This window comes from Sinohyriopsis cumingii, unplaced genomic scaffold (assembly GCF_028554795.1).
Source record: "Sinohyriopsis cumingii isolate HCF-2022 unplaced genomic scaffold, ASM2855479v2 utg000913l, whole genome shotgun sequence".
Classification (NCBI taxonomy): Eukaryota; Metazoa; Mollusca; class Bivalvia; order Unionida; family Unionidae; genus Sinohyriopsis; species Sinohyriopsis cumingii.
In genome coordinates this window covers 1,788,502-1,815,847 of record NW_028315943.1, presented here as the reverse complement: position 1 = coordinate 1,815,847, position 27,346 = coordinate 1,788,502, and the positions used below count along the sequence as shown (strand labels likewise).

At 34.1% G+C, this 27,346-nt stretch overlaps 1 protein-coding gene across 1 annotated transcript in view; it reads left to right on the top strand.

The window, feature by feature from the left end:
• Positions 1-27,346, top strand: part of LOC149773032 (S-adenosylmethionine decarboxylase proenzyme-like) — a 129,132-nt gene that overhangs the window by 89,121 nt on the left and 12,665 nt on the right. Inside the window, exons 10-11 of the mRNA XM_089946919.1 lie at positions 17,189-17,263; positions 22,482-22,562. Of these exons, the coding sequence (XP_089803045.1) occupies positions 17,189-17,263; positions 22,482-22,562 (156 nt within the window). The remainder of the gene's footprint in view (positions 1-17,188; positions 17,264-22,481; positions 22,563-27,346) is intronic.

Below are 27,346 nucleotides of genomic sequence, written 5' to 3'. Positions count from 1 at the left end.
CTCTTTGTCACACTATTTCAAGCACCAAAACAACTTGAAAAAGAATTAGGATTTAGGGAAGATAAAAGTGGCATTAGATTTGTTTTCACTGAAACTGCTGAATACAATCAAAAATTAAAAAAGCAAGTTTAGTAAAGCAACAAGTAACTGGTAAACTTTAACTAACCAAGAGTTGAAAAGAAAGAATGAAAGAGAACTAAAAAAAATCCAATGAGACTTTTGTATTTAAAATATCCATCCAGCTGTCACATGACATTTGCTGTGACATCTTTGAAGGGTAAATTTATATCCATTTATAATTAAACAAGTTACAGTTTCTTTTATTCAAATTGGGATTACCTCTGTATGATGTCTTGCATACAGATTACAACTCTATAATGACATACATACAGATTATCCCTGTGTAATGACTTGTATACCTCTCTCTAATGACTTGCATACAGATTACAGTGTGACCCCGCTATAGCGCGCTCCATTATAATGCAAATTCAGATATAACACGGTCGTGGCGTGGCTCCCGAAATTTCATATACATGTATTTTTCTTGTGCACCAAAAAAAAACATTCTTAAAAAGTACGAAAAAAATGTAATAAGTTGCTTATCATTTTGGGGATGAGATCGCGTATGAATAATACAAGACGATTGTGGCTTGGCTCCTGAAATTTTATATGCATTTTTTTCGTACATGAAAAAGTGTTTTTTTCTTCTTGAAAGTTAAAAGAGAAAGAAAAACGCATAAAATGTTTATTCTGGGATTGCGTAGGTCTTCGCCAATGTCGCAAACTTTGATTGTTTTTCCTTATTGGTTGCAAACATACAATGTGGCTTTTTTATTTGTTGGCGATATTGTTGGCTGTTTAAACTTTTATATACAACCATTGGTTTGGAGTGCAGAAATTCAGAGGCCCCATGAAAGGAAGCTGCAAACTGGATATAAAATGCACTGAAATTTATCTATTGTTACATAAACAAATTCTTTGTCCATAATGACAAACCATTTAAACAGTGCATTGTTATATCATAAACTGCTTATCTTGACATCTAGCATGAGTTCTGTATGTTCTAAAATATCCACTTTTTTGTTGTTGACATTTCTGGTAACGGAGATCAACCGGACGACACATTGTCTCCTAATCTATCTTTCATCGGATTTTCGGCTGCTTGCTAGTAATTAATATATTTACAAAGACTGACATTTGTATGTGGATGGTAAGTAAAATTCCTCTTCTTTTCACTCAGAATTAAATCCTTCAGAACACTCGTCTTTTCTGTAATAATCCCTGTCATCAGAACACGTGCGTCTCTATCGTCTGTTGACCCTTTGTAAATTTTCAGATGCATGCGTGGAAGGCAGCATCATGCTGCTACTACAGATGTAAAATTTAAAAAAAACAAATACATCTTACTTATTGGTTTATTCAGTAGGCATGGAGGGACTGTAATTAGAAGAGTCTAAACGACGGCCAATTCCTTTTTAAAAATGTACTCAGATAAAATAGTTTGCTGAAATTTCAAAGGAAACATTACCTTTGAAGCACCGACTGTTATGAAAATGTACTCAGCAAATGGAAAAAATACCAGTCTCAATCATGCAATACAATTATTTGATGTTGCCGCCACAATAAGAAATGGGCATTTGTTTGGTTCTCCAAAGCTGTCCTTTAGCGGTGACTTCAATAGCGCATGTACCCTTCATCAAAGAAAGCCGACTACAATTTTTCAATAACAGCAAAGAACTTTTCTTTAAAGGAAGTCAGTACCAAACTTAAATAAAAGTGATGGAATCTGATGGATTTTTGCATTTTCCAACGTGACTGGAACATGTTAACTGTGCTGTGAAAGTTTCCTTTTTGTAGGGAAAAAGTTGATGCTTACAAACACTACCAACGGCGCCTTAAAACGCAAACTAACCTTTACCGACTTGGAACGTACTTTAAAGTAAATGTGTTTCATCATTCGTTACGTGATTGTGTTACGTTTTTCCACTGAATTCAGACCAATATGACCTGTTACAAAATTAATGAATATTTTAAAGCTGTGTGTGTGTGCATATTTTCGATGTAATCACTTGTATTGTGGATTCAATGTATATGATGAGGTTTGCAGGTGAGTACACGGTGTTGATACTCTAGTCATGCTATACATTAGACATTTATATATAAACAGGATTCACGTATGTGTACCAATTCATGGTTCTCTAAATAAAGTAAACTATTATATTTTGTCTTCTCTGTTTTCACAACAGGTGTATTTCTCATTTAATATGCATCAATTTAAGATGGTAACTGTGCCGACGAAGCACATATTTTACCGTCCGCATTTATTACCCCCTACCCACCCCACACAATTTTTTTTTGTGGCGGGGTGAATTTTCTTCAGCTAACTGACTTGGTTGCATATAACACTGTTTGGTATATAACGCAGTCGAGTTTTATGGCTCTAAACTACCGTGTTATAGCGGGATCACACTGTACCTCTATATAAATCACATACATGTAACTACAGATTACATCTGTATAATGATGTGCATACAGATTAACTCCGTATAAATGACATGCATACAGATTACCTCTGCATAAATGATATGCATACAGATTACCTCTGTATAAATGACCTGTATACAGATTACTTCTGTATAATGACATGCGTACATATTACCTCTGTATAAATGATGTACATACAGATTATCACTGTATAAATGACATGCATACAGATTACTTCTGTATAATGACATGCATATGGATTACCTCTGTATAAATGATGTACATACAGATTACCTCAATATAAATGACATGCATACAGATTACTTCTGTATAATGACATGCATACAGATTACCTCTGTATAATGACATGCATACAGATTACCTCTGTATAAATGATGTACATATATTACCTCTGTATAATGACATGCATACAGATTACCTTTGTATAAATGATGTACATAGATTACCTCTGTATAAATGATGTGCATACAGATTACCTCTGTATAATGGCATGCATACAAATGTACAGTGTGACCCCACTATAGCACGCTCTGTTATAATATGAATTTGGATATAACAAGTTCACTGCGTGGCTCCCATCTGGTGATTTTTTTATATTGGCGACATTGTTGGCTGTTTTAACTTGTATATACAACCATTGGTTTGGAGTGGAGAAATCCAGAGGCCCCATGTAAGGAAGCTGCAAACCTGATATAAAATGCACTGAAATGTATCTATTGTTAGATAAACAATTTTTGTCCATATTGACAAATGATCTTAACAGTGCATTGTTATATCATTATCCACTTATGTTGACATCGAGCATGAGTGCTGTATTTTGTGAGATATCCCCTTTTTTTTTGTTGTTTACATTTCTGGTAGCGGAGATCAAACAAAAGATGCATTATCTCGTAATCTATCTTTCCAAAGATTTTCGGTTGCTCGCTAGTAATTAACATATTTACATAAGACTGACATTTGTGTGTGGATGATACGTAAAGTTCCTGTTCTTTCCACTCAGAATTAAATCCTTCAGAACACCCACATGTTCTGTATTAATCCTTGTCATCAGACCAGAACACCTGCGTCTCTATTGTCCGCTGACCCTTAGTTAAATTGAGTGGAAAGCAGCATCACACCACAACCACAGATGTAAAAAAAATGTCTTGTTGGTTTATTCAGTATGCAGGGAGGAACTGTAACTACATTTGAGCAAAATGACGGCCAATTCCTTTTTTAAAAATGTACCCAAATAAAATAGTTTACTGAAATTTCAAAGAAAACATTACCTTTGAAGCACCGACTGTTATGAAAACATACTAAGCAAATGGAGAAAAAAAATCATTCTTATTCATGCACTTCAGTTATTTGATATTGCTGCCACAGTAAGAAACGGGCACTTGTTTGGTTCTCTAAAGCTGTCCTTTAGCGGTGACTTAAATAACGCATGCACATTTCATCAAGGAAAACCAACTACAATCTTCAATAAAAACAAACAACTTTTCTTGAAAGAAGTCAGTACCAAACTTAAAAGCAATGGAATCTGATGGATGTTTGCATTTTCCAACGTGACTGGAACACGTTTACTGTGCCATGAAAGTTTCCTTTTTGCAGGGAAAAAGTTTGTGCTTATGAATGCTACCAACGGCAGCTTAGAATGCAAACTAACTTTTACCAACTTGGTACATACTGAAAAGTAATTGTGCTTCATCATTCATTATGTGATTGTGCTATGTTTATCCACTGAAATCAGACCTGTGAAAAAATTATTGAATATTTTAAATCTGTGTGGATTTTTTCAATGGAATTACTTGTATTGTGGATTCAATGTATGTGATGAGATCATTTTCTTCAGCTAACTGACCTGGTTGCTTATAACATGGTTTGGTCTATAACATGGTTGGGTTCTTTGGCTCCCAGCTACCATGTTATAGCAGGGTCACACTGTATATAGATTACCTCATTATAATGACATACATAGAGATGTATACAGATTACCTTTGTATAATGACATGCATAGTGATGTATACAGATTACCTCTGTATAATGATGTGCATACAGATGTAAATGGATTACCTCTGTATAATGATATGCATAGCAGTGTATACAGATTACCTCTATATAATAGCATGCATAGAAATGTAGACAGATTATCTCTGTATAATGACATGCATACAGATGTATACAGGTTACCTCTGTATAATGACTTGCTGCTAGTTTGATTATATTCAAACATATCAGTATTAAGAAGCCAACAAAAGAGGACCAGAACATTTCGAACTTATTTTAGACATCTGAGTCTGAATTTGTCTTCCTTTTATGATGCTTTTGAAATAAATGTAGCAGTGTGTTTGCTGAAGATTTCAAATTCTCTTCATCAGATTATGTATCCATGATCACTGGCCACCCGTTTTCAGCTGGTGTCTAAGCAGATAAAAATTAGTAACACATTTCTGTTACTTATGCTTCATTGGCAGATAGTTCTCTATTCAGTTTTTCCAACTTCGGATGTACTTCATTCATCAATAATGATCTTTATTTTCTGGTGTATTAATTTTACAAGGCACAGCCTGAAATGAAAACTGGTTCTTTCTTCCTAGGCAACAGTTTGCATACTGTATTCATATTTTCCAGCCTAGAATCATGAAACTGGTGAGGGAATGCATCTTGAGGGGAGTACTGGCTCTCATTGTAAAAGTAGGTCATTGGCATGATGTTATGCTTCGATGACTTTGGTTAAATTTTTGGTGTTTGAAGTTGATTTCTTCGCACTAGTCATCCTAGAATGATTAAACTGGATCTTATTACAACACCTTTATGACAAAAGAATGTAAATGTTACATAGTTCACTTTTTTTCTGTCGTTGGATAAGTTTTACATTTCATTCATGACCACATAGGTTTTTGGCATGCTGTATGATACTAGTCTACATAGAATCATAAAACTTGGTATTGGGATGTGTCTTGATAAGTACCACACCTTAATGGAGAAATAGGTCTTTGTGACCTATATTTCATACAAACTTCATTGAAATTTTGTGTTTAAAGTACTTTTCTTTAGTACTTTGCCTGACAGAATCATGTAAGTTTAGAAAATTGGATGCATCTACTTTAGAACCAATACAACCAAATAAGGTCACTTTGACCTACATTTTGTGGTTTACCAACACTGTTTAAGAATTTTTGTTGAGCTTATGGCATTAGTTTTGCATGTTTAAAATATATGAACTTACCCATAATGCCTTTTCATTAAAAGTACAGTTAAAAGTAGAAATGAGTTCATTTTCCAGAGGTTAACCTTTACATTAGTGACTTGAAAATAAGGTGGACAAATTGTCCAGGCAGGTACCTTATATGCTCACTTATAAGTTGAGTCAAACTGCACAGACAGGGTTCTGCCAGTGCATAATGCTTTACTGCTTTGTGTCTGGTCTGTGAAGTTTGTTAGGAGTAATCAGTAAAACAAACAAGATAGACCCTGATCTGCAGGAACAATATACTACAGCAGATCAGGATCTCTCTTGTTTGCAATTTTATTAGACTTATAAGAAGGATATATTGTATCTTCACAAAGTTGAAAGATCTAAGTAGAGTTGAACTCTGTAGACAACTTTAGAATTGTTGGCAAATTTACAAAAAGACTAAAAGCAGAGATGTTAAAGGCATAACAAAATAAAACTAATCACACAAAATGAAAGAAATTATTCCAAGTCAAGTAGCTCATACAGAATGTATTACTAGATGGTGGTGTTTGTCTTGGGTCTGGTCTTTGTTTCTATGAAGAACACTGTTGGTTACTGATTAAAGCATGTCATACCTTATTAAACACCTAATACCAGAAATGTCTTGACATGTTACATTTATAAATGGCAATTGAGATGAAATAACTAACACTGCTTACCATGAAGCTTTAAACTTGGCATTACATTTAGTTATGAGCAACTGTTTCCATTGTGATGAGTGTCATGACTCCCAGTGTATGAGTCAAGGAATAACACTGTTTCCATTGTGATGAGTGTCATGACTCCCAGTGTATGAGTCGAGGAATAACACTGTTTCCATTGTGATGAGTGTCATGACTCCCAGTATACACATCAAGAAATTACACAGTTTATCATAACTCTGGCTTTTGGGGAGGAGTTAGCAATACTTTATGTGGAGTTGTACCTTAGGCTTTTATGGAAAATTTGCCTTACAGTAAATTTGTCAAATATGATGAGATTCTGACCAATGCAAAAGGTAAAATGAACACTGTTGATAATATGGGGAGTAGGAACATCATCGAGAATGTTGTAATGGTTTAATTTGATCTTCAACAAGTACAACAAAATTAATACAGTCAAGAAGAAAATAAACAATATGTAAAGTCCAGATTTTGAGAGCAAACAAATATATATTTGGAAATAATGAAAACAGTCGAAAGAGAAAGATACTTTGGAGAGGCTCACGGCAAACAAAACATTTATTATGATAACTGTGGTAATACAGTGTGAAGCATGCTAGAAGTTATAAAAATTGAAGAGAAAAGCTTGTATAAATGGATAGATGTGTTACCATAGAAGGTTTATCTGATTAAAAATATTATTGACTAATCTGATTGGTATCAGAAATGGTCATGATTAGGGCAGATCAAACAGCCAAAACTATGCAGCAGACATCAATTTCCAAATGAAATTTGCATTTAGTGTCTGTACCCTCCTACTTGTTGTATGAAATGAGTAACAGATGCAACATTTTGCTCTGGGATGAGTCCTTTTATGATGTAACAGCTGAGAAGGTCTTGTAGTTTTTAAGAGTGCAATTTTTATTTTAATAAGTTTTATTCATTTTTTGCTCAGAACACTTTGGTGGCCTGAGTGATTAGAGTATCCACCTTAGATGTGGTTATTTGCAGGTTTGAAGCCCTGCTGAGTCATACCAAAGACATAAAAATGGTACTAGCAGCTGCCTCGCTTGGCGCTGAGCATTAAGAGGTTAGTGTTAGGACTGGTTGGCCATGTGTCATAATAAAGTGACTGGGTGATACCTGGTGCTACATGTCTGTGGCATGATCCTAGTGCTAGACATCACTATAAACTGCCACACTTCAGACATGATAGCAATATGACTGAAAAATCATTAAAGCTAAATTAAAAATCCATATCACACTTATACACACACACACACACACACACACACACACACACACACACACACACAGACACAAACATTTTTGGCTCTTTTTTTTTGTTCATCTTTTTGGGATGCCTCAGCATTCTTGGACTGTAAATATCCAAGATTGTGCTGAAGTGCTTTTAAACACTACATTTATATTCAAATATTATTTAAATCATCATGTTCTTTGAACTTGGCAAAAATGTCCATGGACAATCTTCAGAAAATCAACCAAACATTGGAGAGTGGCACCCCTCATATAGAACAAAAATCATGGAGGCAATATTGATTTTTGTTGCTTACATTTAGGATACATACCTAAACCATGTATTCCTTCTCAAGGGTGAACGATGACCAGAGTGCATACTTTGCCAGTGTCCAGTGGAACAGATTCTTGTCATTCTATCAACTTCCAGCCTGTAAGTCAGAAGCTGATTGATGACTAGTGTAAGCGCTTTGTTGATGTACTGCCAGAGAAAATCTTTTTGAGGAAATGTGGGTTATGCAACAAATTGATTTTTTTAAGGCTTTTAGATTTTTTTACTTTGATCTTTAATTTTTTAATACCTTTTAAAGTATATAAAGATCTTTACCTGTTATCTTTTACCTTGTAGAACTGCATGTTTATATTTATTTGAAAAGATTTATCCTAAAGTTCGTTTTGCAATTTTTTACATTTTTTAAACCATTTTTTTTTCTTCAAAATTGGCATTATGTAGCCAGTATTGTGCTGACATGCTGTTAAACCATATGCATACATGTATATAGAAAAAAATGGTTAACTGTTTTTGCAGAAAATTAATTTTCATACCAGGTATTACAATGTTTCAAATGAACTGAAAAAACTCCCAATCAAAATATTCTGTTACATCAGTGACAAGAATGAAATTGTAAGTACCTGATGGATTGAAATGTACATGCATTGTCAGAGAGATTCCTTGTATGTGTGTCAGTGATTTGGATTCTTGATGTAGCTTTAACATTTTTCCAGTCATATCGCTATGATGTCTGCAGTGTAGCAGTTTATAGTGATGGCTAGCACTGGGACATCATGCCACAGACATGTAGCATGATGTCCCACCTAGTCACAATATCCTGACACCAGGCTGACCAGTCCTAACACTAACCTCTTAATGCTGAGCGCCTAGTGAGACAACTGTTATTACCATTTTTGTATGTCTTTGGTATGACTAGGTCAGGTTTCAAACCCATGACTCCTACAACAGGCCGGACGCTCTAATCACTAGGCCACCAAAGTGGTTGACTCCTTGTAATGAAGAAATATGAATACAGATTGCTTCATGCAACTTCTCATCACAGCAAGCAATAATTGCATAGTGAAAATAGCCAGTTACAATGCTAAATTGTTAGGATTTAGCAATTGGAAGAACATGGGAAGACCCCAGAAAGAACCTTTCTCACATACCCATGTTGGTCAAGGTGAGACTCGAGCCCATGCATACAGGCAAGATGTGAGTGATTCGTAAAGGCTAAATGCCTTAGGCCACTTAGGGCACCCTGCTGAATCAGACACTTTGCAGATTATGAAACTCAAAATTGTATTTACAAAATTTTGTTGAAATTATTAACACCTAAAATTACTTAGCTATTATTTTTGTCTTTTAGTATCTCTACATGTTAGGACTGGAACTTTTTTTCTCAATGTAAATAGTAATCACATGCAATTAGACATGGAAAAAAATAGGTTTAACATAAGCATAATGATGAAGATGGAAAATTGAAAGATATTTCATATAAAATAAAAATGTTATAATTGCACCTGTTACAGACACTTAATGCAGATAGTAAAATGCAATTTTGAGGCCTATAAGGTATTGATTACCAATTCATTCATATTTAATATTAGAACCAACTCAAGCAGACAGAAAAACTCATTCACATTTAATGGCATTAATTGATTACCTGAATTGAAACAGCTCCACGTTTGAATTTAGATTGTAAAGACAATTACTTATAAAGTCTAGAATGACCTGGAAATCTGATTTTATATATAATTATTGACAATAGTCTGTGTTTTCAAAGCATCACATAACAAACAGCTCATTAAATTTAAAGAATTTTCAGAACAAAATGATAGAAATAATTCAAAAACTCATAAAAGACTTGTAGATTGTTAAGGAATAAATTAGAATTCATTTAAAGAAAATAAGCCTATAAAAACATTTGGTTAACAAGCAAAATAAGCAAACACCAAAGATACATAATTTACTTAAATCTTATGAAATAATATCATAGGCACCAAAAAATGGTGCTGTCAACACCTGCAAGGTGTTCTGAAGAGCTCTAACAGGGCGAAACGGCACAAACAGGTAAGCAGTATTTTGTGCTTGAAAACATTAGTTTGGAATTTTCAGTCGTCATAATGATCAGCTTGTGATTGGTAAGGCGATCCATCATCAATTGGCTTGAAACACACTTCTAGCCACATGAATTGTACAATAAAAATATTTAAAAAAACACGTGAAGATTTGTGAATTATTGATGCACTAAGTTTATAAGTTTATTCATTAACTGTTAACATTTAACAACGGTTGTTTATACAGACAAGCGAGGAAAGTCATGCTTGAACGTTTCTGTTATGTTTTATTTGCCAAGTTAACAATTTTTACAATTGAAAATATTTTAAGTGTGTGCAAAATGTTGTCTGCTTGAATCTTCATGAATACAGGTATGTGCCATGCAGTTTTTATTGTAGACAGGTAAATTCTACAAATTTCATTGATCTGCCCACTAAAACTTTAGCCAGAAAATGGAATTAATAGATTTTGGGAATATATAATGCCTGATAATTTATCCTAAATAGTAATGAACAATTCAGCGGATTTTTCATCTTCTGCTGAAACTCGGACATGTGACAGCTTATACCACCTTTTAGATCTCAGACGATTGAATGATTCTAGTATAAATATGCCTGGCATTTTCTTATAATAATGATAAAAGAGAAAGACCATAAAAAGAAGTGTTTGATTTCTATTTTACTCCTGCCGGTGAACAATGTTTCATTTTAGACAAGTTTACCAGGTTGCCAACAGTCACTGAAAAATGGCCAAAATACCTTGGTATTTGTCAGCAATAAAGATGTACCCGACCCCTTCTTGCATATCAGATGATTTTCTTAGATTGATTTTGTCCAATCTGTACTGGTTGTTTTAATATTACAGTTGTTAAATTCATTGACCTTGTAAAATACTTGATTTTTTTATGTACCCAAACAGAGAGATTAAATTTTGCTGTTATCCATGCTGCTGATTCAGAAAACTGATTTTGACAATGCCTTTATACCATCCAAACTTGGCAGTCAAGTAGAATTTTTTTTCATCAAAATCGTTACTGTATTATCAAATTATGAAATGTTTCTTTTAAATTTTTAAAAGCTGGAAATCATCATGACAGAGCTTATTTAAAATGCAGCAGTAATTTTAAAATGAACGAGACATACATTGGAGTATTAGGGATATTTATGCTTTGATCCCAAGCAACTGGTGTCAGTATCAGTCATTCGGGCAGTAAATCAAACAAGATCAGAAGAAGCAGAAACAGTGAAATGAAATAATAATTGACTTGATAATCTACCTACACATTATGCAAGCAAGCAAAAGAAAGATTTGTATCCCATAATAAGGTTTATTTAACTTAAGGACATAACCAATTTCAAGCAGATTTAGTTGTTGTACAAAAATATGAAAATATAACAACGGCTACAAGTACATTTGACAATGATAGATGTATTCACCAAATGTGTATGGACTGGGAGAGTAAGATCCAAAAGAGAGAAATATATATGATGCATTTAAAATTATTTTCAAAGAATGAAAAATAGAAAATATACAGTTCAATGAAAGTTAGGAATTTTTCATCTGCAGGGGTAAGAAATTGCTGTATAAAGAAAATATTGTTACATAAAAGTCTTGGATGTGGAAGTATTTTACATATGTAACGATACAAATGGGTAGCTGTATCATGGAAGTTGATCCAAGTATCCAATAACACCTGTCAAAAAAAGATAACAATGCAAACAGTCAGAGGAAGTCTGGACTGGCTTATTTGTTTGTCTAATAATTGATACCTAAAGAACAAGTAAATATGAAAGAGGTCAGAGAGTTCATGTCATAAATCTATTTATTTTGCAAGAAGCTCTCATAGGAAATTTTCAAAATCAGGTGGGTGATATTAAATTACCTAGTTGCCTACAATAAGGAAGACCTAAAGGAAAAAAAATGTTGAAGGTATACTTTACGAACAAGAATGGGCCAACCACAAGCAAGTTGGACAAGAGTTTAAAGATTAAAAAAATTAATTGTAAAAATGTCTAGTGAAATGGAAAAGATATGAAGGTTCTTCAACAGTTGTGAGCATCCTGAAAACAATACATGTGAAATAAATGGAAGGCAAAATTGGTCACTCTCAAGTTGAGAGATCAACCCCAGAATAAAATGAAACCAATCATATCGCAAGCTATTGTGACATTTTGTACGAGGAATTAACTGCTCTTTAATGGTCTCAAAATGTATGATGGTTGTCAAGCAAAATTTCAGAAGAAACAATTACAAAGTTGGAGCAGTTTAAAATAGATGAAATAATTTGTTGAGCTGAGAAGGTTGGCTTGGATAGTCATTTAAGAGACCGTTTAGAGCGTCAGAAATGTAAAAAATGTAGTTTTAGTTTTAGTAATAAATAAGGATTATCACATGTTGTAAATGAAGGGGAAGAAAAGTCCGCTCACCAGATTAAAAAATGCAACACCAGATATCCGAGACACAAGTGCTGTGTAAATGTGACATCAAATTGGTGTCATAATGGAGGAATTGTTATGGTCTAACATTCACAAAATAGTTGTTTACAAATGCAGAAGAAATTAACCAGTCACGAGAAAGCAAATATCCCATTAACTTTGCATGGAATAAATATTATCATACATAAATGGCTTCAGTATTTGATGATCTGAGCCAGTAAGATGTGAAGTGAAAATACCTTTAATTAATTTTCCAACTCAGAGGGAGATCAACAGAATGAGCAGGCAAAATAGAAAATAGAAATTTCGTTAGGCAAGTCGAAGCCCATTTAAAAGAACTTTAAAAGAACACAGACTTAATGGAGGAAATAAAAAGCATTTGTACGAATTTATAAACAAATTGGAGTCACACTTGTAGAATAATAATCAAGATGAAGATCAAAGTTATTTTTTTTGTTGTTTTTAATGTATAAAATTTTAATTTTGAATAGCTATCATAACTTGTAATGGAATATCCAGTGGTGATGCATTTCTGTTCAGGATGTGGTATCACAGAACTGCAATTATTAACACTTTAACAGAAGTGGAATGTAAAAGGAAATTGAAAGAGTGTTTGAAATGCTGAATACAAAAATTTAGCAATGAAATGATTATACTTGGCTATTTGAAGGGATAGAGTGTTGAACATTGCAAGTAGACAAATGATGGCTGATAGGAGGATCATCTTAAACTGATGTGCCTAAATGGGTGCAGAATAAAAAATTATTTTTACTGTTCAAAGTAGTGACAGTAAAGGTTTCTTTTATCTATATTAAATTCTCAAGAAGGTCATCAATACTGACTGTCCAAATATAATGTGGACATGTATAATCATTAGTGCCATTGATGGGAGAGATTTACCCATATGAATACATGGATGATTGTAAAACCTTTGACGGTGTAAAAGTACTGCCAGTAGACAAGTTTTACTTGTACCCCATGATGATTATATGGAACATTGTAGCCCTTAGTGTATTACTTGATTATTACAGGAAGAAAAATAATGATGTGTGACAGTTAAGAAATGTCAGCTTTCAAGACTGCTATTCATTATTAGTCAGCACCATGGTTACCTCATGATGCAAGTTTGAATATCAGCCAAGTAGAATTTTAATTACTTAGGATCGACAACCAAGACATATAAAAGTCATAAAAGTAACTTTGTGTTGTGGAAAGAGGATGAAAAATTGGGTTGTATTTTGTTAGTTATTTTATAGGTTCCAAAGCATCTTCATGGCTACCATACCATATATACCTGCTTATAAGTGAAGTCAAACAACAAAGGTCCTGATCTGCCATAGAATAATATGCCGCATATCAGGGTCTGTGTTGCTTGTTCTCCTGATTACTCCTAACAAACTGCACAGACCCAGGTCTGCTGGTGCATTTTGCGAGAGCTGATCTGGGTCTGCATGGTTTGCAGTTAGACTCATAAGTGTGTATATATTGTATCAGAATTCGTCTTGTTAACCTTGACATAATCCAGCATGACCTCCTGTATTACTTTATCATGGTTCTTTGTTTTAGATATTTTATAGATGTGCCAAATCATACAAAGAAAATATCTTGTCCAGGAAGAAGGGACAACTTATTGTTTGATCACCATGTCTGATTTTTTAAACTTGGCAAACAACTTCAGTATATCCATGACCAGACCAACATTCCTTTTGTATATTTTATGGCCCTTTATCTTGTTAAGTATCTTGTTTACCAGTTTGTAATGTTGTGGGTGTCTTTTAGGATTTAAGAAATGCAATCAATGTTAAGAACAGTACAGCTCTCCCCTAGGATAATCCATCTTTGCTTGCCAAGGTTCCAGTGTGAATTCCATTGGATGTGGCAGCATGCCACTGCATAAAATCAAAATTAAGTTGTTCAGATTTGAACACTGTTCCTACATGATCGAGACAAGGGGAGCACACAACTTGAATGGACTGATAAAATAAGCAAATTTCCAGTTCTGGTCAGTGTTTGCACAAAATACCTTCACTCAAATATGCCTGTAATGGCTTCCCGTTGGTATATAGACATACTTTCGATGTTAAACTTCCAAAGTATCCATTTTATGTCAATTGCCCCCACCACTTTGGCTGATGTACAATGCACTATGTTATTGGTTTGTTGGCATTACATAATAAGGGAGGCAATTCATGAAATCCAATAGATTACTGCTAGACAAAGCACCAGTATAGCTGTTTGAACTGCCAAGGTGTAGACAGGATTATCCTACCAGAACCTTGGCTAGTGAAGATCGTATAAACCTTTTCTGGGTATAATTTGGTACTATATGTACTATGGTCCCCATGATCAAAATCACACCAATGTATAACAGTATGGGTTGAAAGAAAACAAGGTGTAGCTTAGTCTTATTGCTATATTTCCTTTTCGAAAGAATTTTTTTGTAATAACTGCTATGATGCAGTTTGGCATATTACACTACTCTCTCTATACCACATTTTTGTTCATCTCATGGTTCTCAATATAACATGGTCATTGGTTATGGCCCCGACTACTGCATTACAAGAGCTGTGTTACTTGTGTTATCCCTTTTGTCACTTATGCAGTATGCTTTATTATTTCATGTGGGTATTGTGTGAATATTACCAAATATATTCACTTCTAATGTAAGTCCAACTGCAAATAAGATAGACCCTAATCTGTGGTTGCATAATGCACTGTCAGATCAAGGTTCATGATGTTTGTTCATCTGGTTACACCTTACAAATTGCTTGGACCCAGTATTGCATTATGAGGTGGCAGATCATGGCCTGTGCAGTTTGCCAGTTCGGCTCAACTTATAAGCAAGTGTACAGCGGCTATCCCAATACATGTTGCAGATATATCACTTTGTTTTTCATATGAATAATTTCAACACCATTTGGATTGACTTAGAGACTGACACCACTCATGTGATATATTCAGAAGAAGAAAAAAACTGGTTTGTGTTCAGTTAATTTGCTATATAGGTTCTGGAATTACAGAAGAGTTAATTTTTCATACAGTACTGAGCAGTTACAGCAGCCATCATGTGCCACAGGTAAACATGTAGCATGTACACAGACCACTCTTTTACAGGTAAACATGTAGCATGTACACAGACTACTCTTTTACAGGTAAACATGTAGCATGTACACAGACCACTCTTTTACAGGTAAACATGTAGCATGTACACAGACCACTCTTTTACAGGTAAACCTAGCATGCACACAGACCACTCTTTTACAAGTAAACCTAGTATGTACACAGACCACTCTTTTACAGGTAAACTAGCATGTACACAGACCACTCTTTTACAGCATTACAGAGTGAGCAGTATCACTCTTTTTGTGGATACAAATTGTGTTGAAATCATTGTGCTCAAAACAAATAGGGTAAATTTATTAGTTTTAGATGCTTACAAGAAAATTTAAAAACTGTAAGTGTGGATCTTTTATTGCAATGCTGATTTGAACAAACTGTAGGAGTACTCATTAAAATAACCTGGATCTGATGGTGCATTATGCAATAAGGAAATAGGGTCTATGTTGTTTCCAGCTGCACTCAACATGTAAATGAGAATATTTAGTGCCACAGGATTCCGACAATTTTTTTTTTATTTCATATACCATGAAAGTTCAGGAAGACAAATATAAAATTATTTCTTAGATAATTTAACTTTTTTGGCCAAAATGCTTTTCTTGCACAATTTGTATTACTTTGGTTCTTGCTAACACTAAATTTTACAAATGGGACCTGCTACTTGGAATAGTAGCCCTGCATTATTGATATTTCATGTTTTGTTTTCCATTTTATCAGCTGACTTCCTAACATTGCATTCATGAGATTTCATTGTTGTCATTCATTACAATCTCATAATTTTTAACACAGTAGTGGTTGAAATAGTTGAAGAGTAATTAGATCGATATATGTCCCCCATCACCAGCTTCAGATTGGAAAACTTTTCTGTTTTGATGGTGGAAAGTTCGTACATTAGTGGAAGCTGGTTCCGTAACTAAGTACTAACATACTTGCAGAAAAGCAACTTCAGTTGCTCATGTCCATACATTGTCCATCATGGGGTTCAAACAATGTTTCAGTTCTGGAGATAATATACAGGCCCTGTCCTTTTTGTTGAACTTTTTGCACTATGTATGACTGGATTAGGTTTCAGATTTTGATAAACATTTTTATTATTTTAGACTTTGGACATTTGTTTTGTCTGCATCATACATGTTTTACAAATACAAATCTAGTTACTTTTAAGATTTCTAGTATAGGTTCAAGCATTTCTTGTGTAGATTAATTCTAATTCAGGCATTTCTGGTACTGATTAAAGTATTTTCAACTAATTAAAGCCTGCGTTAGAAATCATTTTCAACTTGCATAGGTTTGTTTTTAATTACTGCCATTCTGTTCTGTGATAGAATTTACAATTCTGCTCCAGCAATTTTTTATTGTGTATGTGGTTTGTTGTCAATGGGCCATACATCAAAATTGAAGTAAATAGTTTTGCTTGAAAATTTTTAATTGTGTGTTGTAGGGCCATATATCACTTCACATGTGATCACTTCTCTTATGAGAAGTGCCCTCAATGAACTAGGCAGTACAACACATTCAGACGCAACTGTTTTGAGATATTCTGAATTGTGTGTATTCACTGAGCCAATACAATGCAAGACATGTCAACATTTCTGTTACAAGAAATTGTTTCATATGGCTAATATATTATCATATGTGTAAACATTCCTGTATTGAAAAATGTCATATTTTGTGTTTACAGGGGAAATACATCACAATTCACATTACTCCTGAGCCGGGCTATTCATATGTTAGCTTTGAAAGCAATGTTCCCCAGGTAAGTTGGTGTAAATGCACACTGCATTAGACTATTAGAATGAGTTTTTGTATCATCAGCACACATGGTGAGACAATGGATTCACCTTTACCAGCACAAGCATCGTGAGACACGAGTATCACCTTTACCATCATAAGCATGGTAAGACATCAGTATCACTTATTCAGCACCAACATGGTGAGACATGGGTATGACTTTTTCAGCACAAACATGGTGAGACATGGGTATGACTTTTTCAGCACAAACATGGTGAGACATGGGTATGACTTTTTCAGCACAAACATGGTGAGACATTGGTCTGGAGAGCAAAAATCTCTGAGCTTGAGTTTTGCGATTGAGATTCTGCTGACATCAAGTCAGAAACTGCCATTGAAATGTAACGTAATTTGTGATTGGTCAAAACAGCCCTTCTGATAAAACAGTCATTTTATGCTTTAGAGTTCTATGACTTCCAGAACAAGTTTTTCAGAACCCAAGTAATTGAAACTGGTAGACTAAATGTAAGATAGTTTTTAGTTTTTGACATAAGTTGGATTGCGGAATCATCATTATTTTCATATGATTGATATATGAAATCTCATTCATGATCTTCATAGGTAGTATTGCACATACTTTTAGCAGAATCTATTTCAGTAGTGTTTATTCAAGCTTCAGTCTGATCTTGGCCATCTTATTGAACATTTACCATTATACTGCTTGATGACTTTTATCTGCTTGATGACTTTTATCTGCTTGATGACTTTAGCATCTTCCGTAAACGTTAGTTTCAAAAATATGATGATAACCTCTTTGGTATTGACCATTTTCAAATAAGTATAAATAGTACACTGATACCTCAAGGGCAGGTGCAGAGATGGAAGTTGAAATAAAGCAGAGCAAGAAATGTTTCTGTGACTTCGATTTGATAAGCCATCATTTCATTGTATTCTTATTGACTAACACACTCCAAGATGCTTTTAAAATGCAAGAAACATCGACAGTTCCTAAACATGTCAACAAGCCATGGTGTGATGATGTGTTGTTGTTGATGTAGGTTTTAATGCCATTCGACCAGTATTAATGGTGGAAGAAGAACCCAAGAAAACCCTAGAAAGAACCACCGACCCACGAGAAGCTACTGGCAAGCTTTCTAACATACCCACATTGGCTGAATCCGAGACTCGAACCCACACAGACAGTGGTGAGATGGCAGTGATCCGTAACGCAGAGCGCTTTAGACCACTCGGCCACTTGGGGCCCCCTGTGATGATGTGAGAACACCATTAAGGAGCAGAAAAATATTCTTAAAACTTACATGCTAATGCAGCATTGGAAAATCTAAATCAAAACTGTATATACCAAGTTAAAACATGCTGTACCATTTGAAAGAGCAAGACGATCCTTTGTCTTTTATTGAACTCTCACTCTGCTTTTAAATCATTATGATATGTGGTATGAAAATACTAGCCACCCCACCTACAATAAACATTACCAGAAATTTTAAATACATTGGCCAAAACAGTCTTCAAAAATTCTTCACAAGACAACTATTCTGAAAACTTTCATTTCAAACACCTGAAAGAAAAGATTCATCTTAATTTTAAATGTTCTAGCAGAACTGAAGATTACAGTAAACTATGTACACTCCAAGAACTATAAGACTCGCAAACAAGCCCATGACTCTTTAACAGGATCAGATGATGTCCCTTCTTAGCTTTTGAAACACTAATCTGGCACACTCATCAAGACAGTACTTAACATTTTGAATAAAATTTGGGTAAGTGGCAACTTTGCACCATCTTGGCAAGAAGCAACAGCGATAACGGTACCTAACATGGCAGTGACCGTACTGACCTTTCCAGTTATCATTCCAAAGCAATGACTGGCTGTATTTACAAAACCATGGAATAAATAATAATTGACAGTCAACTTTGGTATCTTGAATCCAACACACTGCGGGGACCCGAGTAGCCGAGTGGTCTAAAGCGCTCTCCGTTATGGATCACTGCCATCTCACCTCTGTCTGCACTGGCTCTAGTCTCGGATTCAGCCAATGTGGGTATGTGAGAAAGCTTGCCAGTAGCTTCTCATGGGTCGGTGGTTCTTTCCAGGGTTTTCCCCTGGTTCTTCCTCCACTATTGATACTGGCTGCCATGTATAGCCTATCGTGTGCTGAAAAATGGCATTAAATCCCACAACAGCAACAACCAACACTCTGCTGTCAGACTTTCAGTGTGGATTCCGATCTCTGAAAAGCACAAATAGGCATAGAGCCAGACTTGAAAATTTATAAACAAAGCTTTCATAAAGAAAGAATGCATAGTAGCGATTCTTTTGACTTAGAGAAAGTTTACAATACCACATTGATGTACAGCATAATGAATGACCTATTCAACCTAGGTCTGAGGTGCTGCATGCCTAATTTTACATCCAATTTTTAAAAGATATAAATTTTGGAGTTATGATTGGAACCACTCCTCGTGAAAGCTCTCCCCAGGGTATTGGCATACCTTAGGTTGGCATTTCATCTTTTTAATGTCAGAATTAAAAGCATAGTTTAATATTTTTGACCACTCATTATATGTCAAGAAATGTTTTATCTGCTATAGGTAGAAATGTATATATACTGTTGAACACTAATTTAGATATGATTAAATAAAGTTCAGAAATGATTATATGAAAATAAGTTCAGATAATTTAATTCAAGAACTGTTTGTTTGCACTTCTGGCAAATCTGTAAAATAAATAATGATCCCAGAGTTGTGAAAGAGACCAAATTTGTATGACTTGTTATTTACTGTGAGCTAACATTCCTTCCATGTGGTTTGATACATATGAGAGAAATGTCATAAAGCCCTGGATTTAATACAAGTTATGGCAAAAAGGGTGGGGGATAGACCTTAAAGTCTTGCTCCAATTATATGAAATTTTAGAACGACCAAAACATACTCTGTCTTGATTGTACACAGATCACCTTGGAAACCTTTAGGTTCTTGATGAATGGCTCAGCTTTGTTTTAGAATTTTTCTATCTGAAAGTTTCTATGTTGAGGCAAATGAACCATCACTTGATCTGAGATATTGTATCATCATTATACTACCAGCCTGTCCTGAGAGACCACTGTTGTGAGAAGAGACCACCTGTTTTGAGAGACCTGGATCGCCATGCACTGACTTACAGATTATATTATGTTGTGACCTGTTATGAAAGACCAGCTATTTTGAGAGACTATTATTTTTCAGCAGAAGGGATGGTCTTTCAAGACAGATTTTAGGATAGGTTGGTAGTTCAGTAAAACCTATCTAACCCTGCATATTGGGTCATCTTCAGGCTATGTAAAGTTGAAAACCAAATTTCATTCCACCTTCTGGAATATGAGTTGGCTATCATCTGGAACCACCGTCATTCTTGCCAGTACTGTAAAATTTTCAATCACAAATCACCACCATGGTTATTAAAGCCACCAAAGTTTAATTCGATCCTAGCCAATTAAGATAATTTTTTAAAAATCCTGCTCCCAGTCCTCTCGTTTGTCTGAGAATTTCGACATGCTCTGTATACATGGCAAAATGTGTGGAATGAAAACTCCACGAGCAAAGTTAAATATATCCTACCCATCATTGGAGATTGCAGGGATGATGTTAATGTGCCACTTGTATGTATTACATGTATATATGACCCATGCATACCTCCTGAAAAATGAATGTTGACCAGATTGCATAAGATGCCAGTGTCCACTGACAGTGGACCACATTCTTGTTTATTGTATCAACTTCCACACTGTTAGATAGAAGTTTTTTATGTGAACTAATTTAACAAACTTTACACTGATGTTCCATCAAAGAAAATCTTGGACTTATTGAGATATATTGTCTATAAAACAAACTTTGACCGGTATTTTAGGAATTTTGTATTGTTTAATTTTATGTTTTATTTTACATACCTTTTTACAAGTTATTTCATCTTTGCCTTTTAGATTGTATTTTGACGAACTGCATGTTTACATTATTTGGAATGATTTATTTTCCTAAGTTAATTTTTGCATTTTATTATCTTTTTTATTTGTAGCACTCACTAACCTTTGACTTGGCACCACATAGCCAGTATTGTATAGGTGTGCCTTTCAACCATATACATTCATACATGTTCTTCAGTTTTTAATTCCCATCTATTTCATCTTTTAATTAATATTAATTTATCTGCTTCATATTGTAGAACTTTTTCAAAACTTAATGTCTTAGTTTTAATTTTAAAATACAAGGACTTATTGATTGCATTTGTTTGGAAGGCTTCCTGGAGTTAACTTTTGTTCTATATATTTACATTCTTAGATCTTTACATTCTTAGATCTTTACTTTTGTTGGCACCTTTTAGTCCTTATAGATCTGTATGGTGATAATCCCTACTACTAATCAAAATACAAATATTTTAGCCCCTAATTTGTAGATAGACCAAATCGTGAATATATAAAACTGTGCCTGACTAGATATAACACATAATTTATGGATAAACCAAATTATTAATATTTACAAATGTGCCTGACAAGAGACAGCCACTGATTTGTATTTAGAACAAAATATTAATATTTAAAAATGTGCCTGACAAGAGACAGCCACTAATTTGCATTTAGACCAAATTATTAATATTTAAAAAATGTACCTGACAAGAGACAGCCCAAAATTTGTATTTATACCATATTATTAATATTTAAAAATGTACCCGACAAGAGACAGCAAATAATTTGTAGATAGATCAAATCATCATTATTTAAAAATGTGCCTGAAAAGAGACAGCCCCTAATTTGTAGATGGACTAGATCATTAATGTTTATAAATGTTCCTGACTAGATATAGATCCTAATTTGTGGATAGATCAAATTATTAATATTTAAAAATGTGCCTGAAATGATATAGCACTTAATTTGTAGATGGAACAAATCATTAATATTTAAACCAGTGCCTGACAAGACACAACCCCTAATTTGTAGATGAAACAAATCATTAATGTTTAAAACAGTGCCTGACAAGACACAACCCCTAATTTGTAGATGAAACAAATCATTAATATTTAAAACAGTGCCTGACAAGACACAACCCCTAATTTGTAGATGGAACAAATCATTAATATTTAAATGTGCCTGAAAATATATAGCACCTAATTTGTTGATAGACCAAGTTGTTCATGTTTAAAAATTGTTCCTGACAAGATATTTTGCTGATATATCTTTGGATTGTTACAGGAATCATACAATGAGCTTATCAACAGAGTACTGGATACCTTTAGACCTGGGAAGTTTCTGCTGACGATCTTTGCTAACAAGGTATTTTTTTTTTTTTCTTCACATTATTCATATACCATATTTGCTTGGTTATCTCTTCTTACATCTATCTTTTAGCGGTAAAATTACGTAACTGCACCAGAAAATCAAGGACTTGGTTATTCAATATGATGATGAACCAACGAAATAAGAATTCAGTTGAAAATATTTTTTGTATGTTATCTGACACTTTTTATGGGCATCAGCATCTTTTGCCAGAATAATTTTCTTTTATGCCATGTAATTTCAGACCTCTTTTTAAAGTAATTTGATTTCAGCACTGTTGTTTTTGGACATAACAGTATATCTTCGATGACAAGACAAGACAGACAAACTGATACTATGATTTTCACTGAAAGACTTGTGATGTTTTTAGTCCTAAATGGAAATGATTTCGGTCTGTGACAATATTGGAAATCTTGTTATCATTCAAGAATATCATAGATGGTTTCAGCAGCCATAAGTTAAAAGGAAGAAACAGTCTTATCTTGGACTCCAGGAAACTCTCTTTGGCCAGTAGAACCTCAGTCCCTTGGAGGGGCTGTTGTTAGATTTATTGTTGATTTTTCTTGTTGCAGAGTGTGTCACAATCTTGTTAATGTAGCTAGTACAGTAGGTTTTAGCTCTGCTTGACATAAACCAAAAGAACATAACCAAAAGCCTTTTTGTTCAAGTATCTTTTGGCATAAGTATTATGGTTTCGTCTCTTAAACTGTTTGGAGGGTTGTCAGCCACTTTACACATTCATCCCAAGTTCTAGTGGGTCCTTAATAACATTCAGGATGGCAGTTTGATCGTCATGTTATCACTACTGCTCCTAAACAAATAGTAATATTGACATGGCATTTTCATTTAAATATTTATTGTGATGTCTAGTTGGTCCTAAACAAATAATAATATTGACATGGCATTTACATTTAAATATTTATTGTGATATCTAGTTGGTCCTAAACAAATAGTAATATTGACATGGCATTTACATTTAAATATTTATTGTGATATCTAGTTGGTCGTAAACAAATAGTAATATTGACATGGCATTTACATTTAAATATTTATTGTGATGTCTAGTTGGTCCTAAACAAATAATAATACTGACATGGCATTTTCATTAAATATTTATTGTTATGTCTAGTTGGTCCTAAACAAATAGTAATATTGACATGGCATTTTCATTAAATATTTATTGTTATGTCTAGTTGGTCCTAAACAAATAATAATATTGACATGGCATTTTCATTAAATATTTATTGTTATGTCTAGTTGGTCCTAAACAAATAGTAATATTGACATGGCATTTTCATTAAATATTTATTGTGATGTCTAGTTGGTCCTAAACAAATAATAATATTGACATGGCATTTTCATTAAATATTTATTGTTATGTCTAGTTGGTCCTAAACAAATAATAATATTGACATGGCATTTTCATTTAAATATTTATTGTGATGTCTAGTTGGTCCTAAACAAATAATAATATTGACACGGCATTTACATTTAAATATTTATTGTGATGTCTAGTTGGTCCTAAACAAATAATAATATTGACATGGCATTTACATTTAAATATTTATTGTGATATCTAGTTGGTCCTAAACAAATAGTAATATTGACATGGCATTTTCATTTAAATATTTATTGTGATATCTAGTTGGTCCTAAACAAATAGTAATATTGGCATGGCATTTTCATTGATATGCTTCTTGTTGTCCTAAACAAAAATAGTGCTGATCTGACATGCAGTATGGATACCATGACATTTATTTTAAAATCCTATAACTACTGTAATTTCCTGAATGGATGGTCATATTGACATGGTTTTTTCTCTAAAGGACACACAGTACTAATTATACGGAAGAACTGTGAACCAGTCTTTGAAATGGGTGAAAAAATAATAGAGTATATATGGGTTTGGTGGTCCATAATTGGTTAATAATGAAAATTAAAATTTTAGTTAAAATATCTTTTGAGAGCTTATCCTATATGTAATTTTGTAAAAAATATAGACAAAATTCTATTGATGCAATATTAGTATTTTTACAGGCTTGATTTAGGAGTACTCAATAATGTAAGTAGCACCTGATTCATTTGGTGCAGAATCAATAACCTGTTTCATGCACATGTAGATTAAAAAAATGCCGTGGGTCATATGGTGTCCTCCACACAGATGCTTGCACCAAGGATAGTTGTGCATGGAGAAATATAAGTCTGATCATCAGCACATAGAAATTTTAAGTTATTGAATTTTGAATATGATGATGTTTCCATATGTTTACTATGGGAGTTGAATTAGTACCGTGACTCCTATAAGACATCTGTTGATGACACTATTGCCCTTGAATGGATGGTCATATTGACATGGTGTTTTCTCTAAAAGACATCTATTGATGACACTATTGGCCTTAAATGGATGGTCATATTGACATGGTGTTTTCTCTAAAAGACATCTATTGATGACACTATTGCCCTTGAATGGATGGTCATATCAACAGGAGGTTTTCACTTAGAGACTTCTTCTAATGTCTAGTTGGTCCTAAAAGATAATGGTGCCATTGAAACATTCAGTGACTACCACAGTAGCTATCTTGACTCTTTTTCTCCAGAACTGGTGTTGTATCAAAACGTTTTTTTAAATTTTTTTATACTAAAAATCTTTGTATGATATCTAGTTGGTTTTAAATAATAATGGTGCCAATTATGGGCACAAAATAGCTTCCATCTTTAAAATTTTGTTAAAACTATTGCGCCTGAATGGATGGCCATATCAACATATAGTTTTTACTAAAAGACTTATTATCATGTTTAGTTGTCCTAAGGGTGCCTGTCAGACATGCCTTCAGACATCCAGTCTAGTTATCCTGACTCTTTCTGAACAGTTGATCAATTCACTAAAAGGCACTGGTGTAATTGACAAAAGATTTTCTTGGTTCTGAATGAAACGGCATATACTTGACCACTAACATGGTCACTACTTTTGTGAAGTAATTTTGAAAACCAGATCTTACTGGCCTTTGGGGCAGGTCAAAGGACTCAGTGTGCATTATTTAGTACTTCTTTCAGTTTTTGTTCCATATAATCTTGGGATAATGATTTAGCATGAGGAATATTACACCCTTCAGTCAGTTTTGTCACTGTGACCTTTATTTCCCAGTGCAGTGTCAATAAATTTTGCATTTTGCATAGTGTGTATGTGTGATTTAGATTTGTAACATAGCTTTAACAATTTTTCATTCATATTGCTACAATGTCTTTAGCATGACAGTTTATAGTGATGTCTAGCACTGGGGGGGCATCATGCCACAAACATGTACCATGATGTCCCACCCAGACACATTATCCTGACACCAGGCTGACCGGTCCTAACACTAACCTCTTAATGCTGTGCACCAAGCGAGGCAGCTGTTAGTACCATTTTTGTAAGTGTTTGGTATGACTCGACTGGGGATTGAACCCATGACCTCCCACATCTGAGGCTACTACTACTAGGCCACCGGAGTGGTCCATTTTGCATAGTTCCTCCAATACTGTTGCAAGCAGTAATGTACATGCAGTATGCAGATATGTTAAGGTCATTGTAACTGATATTTTACACTTTAGTAACCTGTACTGACCATGTGTTGAGCTCAGTTTCACAGTCTGTTGCCTGCAGTCATGTAACTAGGTGCCATGTATACTCATATATAAGCCCATTTGCTTATAAGTCAACCCATCCACTCAAAATTGAATGGGTTAAACATTAAAAAAAGGCACAACCCACAGATAAGCCAGCCCATAAGTCAAGCCATATTAAAAATCTTGTTATTGTTACTCCATCAGAATGGATGGTCATATTCACATGGGGTTTTGGTACAGGAGGTCATGGGGGTTCAGGTTAGGCATGAGATCTCATCTTCATTGATCTAAAGCAACAATATATGCCAGTAGTCAACAAGAAATCTTAAAAATGTTAAAGTTTAGACTTTGTTCTATGAATAAGCCAACCTGCCATATTCCAGGGTTTTATTGTTTCCAAAATTACTCCTCTTATCCACGAGTATATATTGTATGTAGATGCTTCATGAGGTGCACTATTCAGTCAAAACTAAATCACTGTGACCTGTATTCCATTCTCCAGTGATCTTTAGTAAACTTTGTATTTGGTTAATTTTATTAAACACTATTACTGCATAATCTTTAACTTCAAACACAGGATGAATCTTAAGGAGTACTGCACATTTTGACTTAACAAAATTGTACAATCCAACCATACTGCCATTGATGGTTTACTTGTTACCTTTTACAGTTTTTCAAAAGAACTAAAGTGTGTTTAACTAAACCAAACCATAGATGTATGTCTCTCATACCAATGAATATATCTAAATATCTTTACATAATTACTTACAAGCAACATTTGCTTTAATAGGTACATATTTATTATAACAACCATGTCTTAGTTTATAAGATTATTTGTTGAGATTTATTGCTTATATAGTATTAACATAGGAAAAGAAAAAATATCCCCATTTTGATCACACTATTAGCCCAGTTTTTTCAGATAAAGGGGGCTTCTTTTTTCTCAAACATGGCTGAAATAGGTTGTGACTATGAGCAGTTTCAATAGTATGAATTGTGGCCTAGTCCCAAGGAGGCGGGGAGAGATCCAGGAATCAGTGCTAGATGTATTAATGACTTGTATACAGAGAAATTAATCATATATAAGGGTGCAACAGTATGCCCAGAACGGTATTTCAGTATACTAAATTCATATTGCAATACAGTAACACTTTATGAAAACAATAAAATAATCA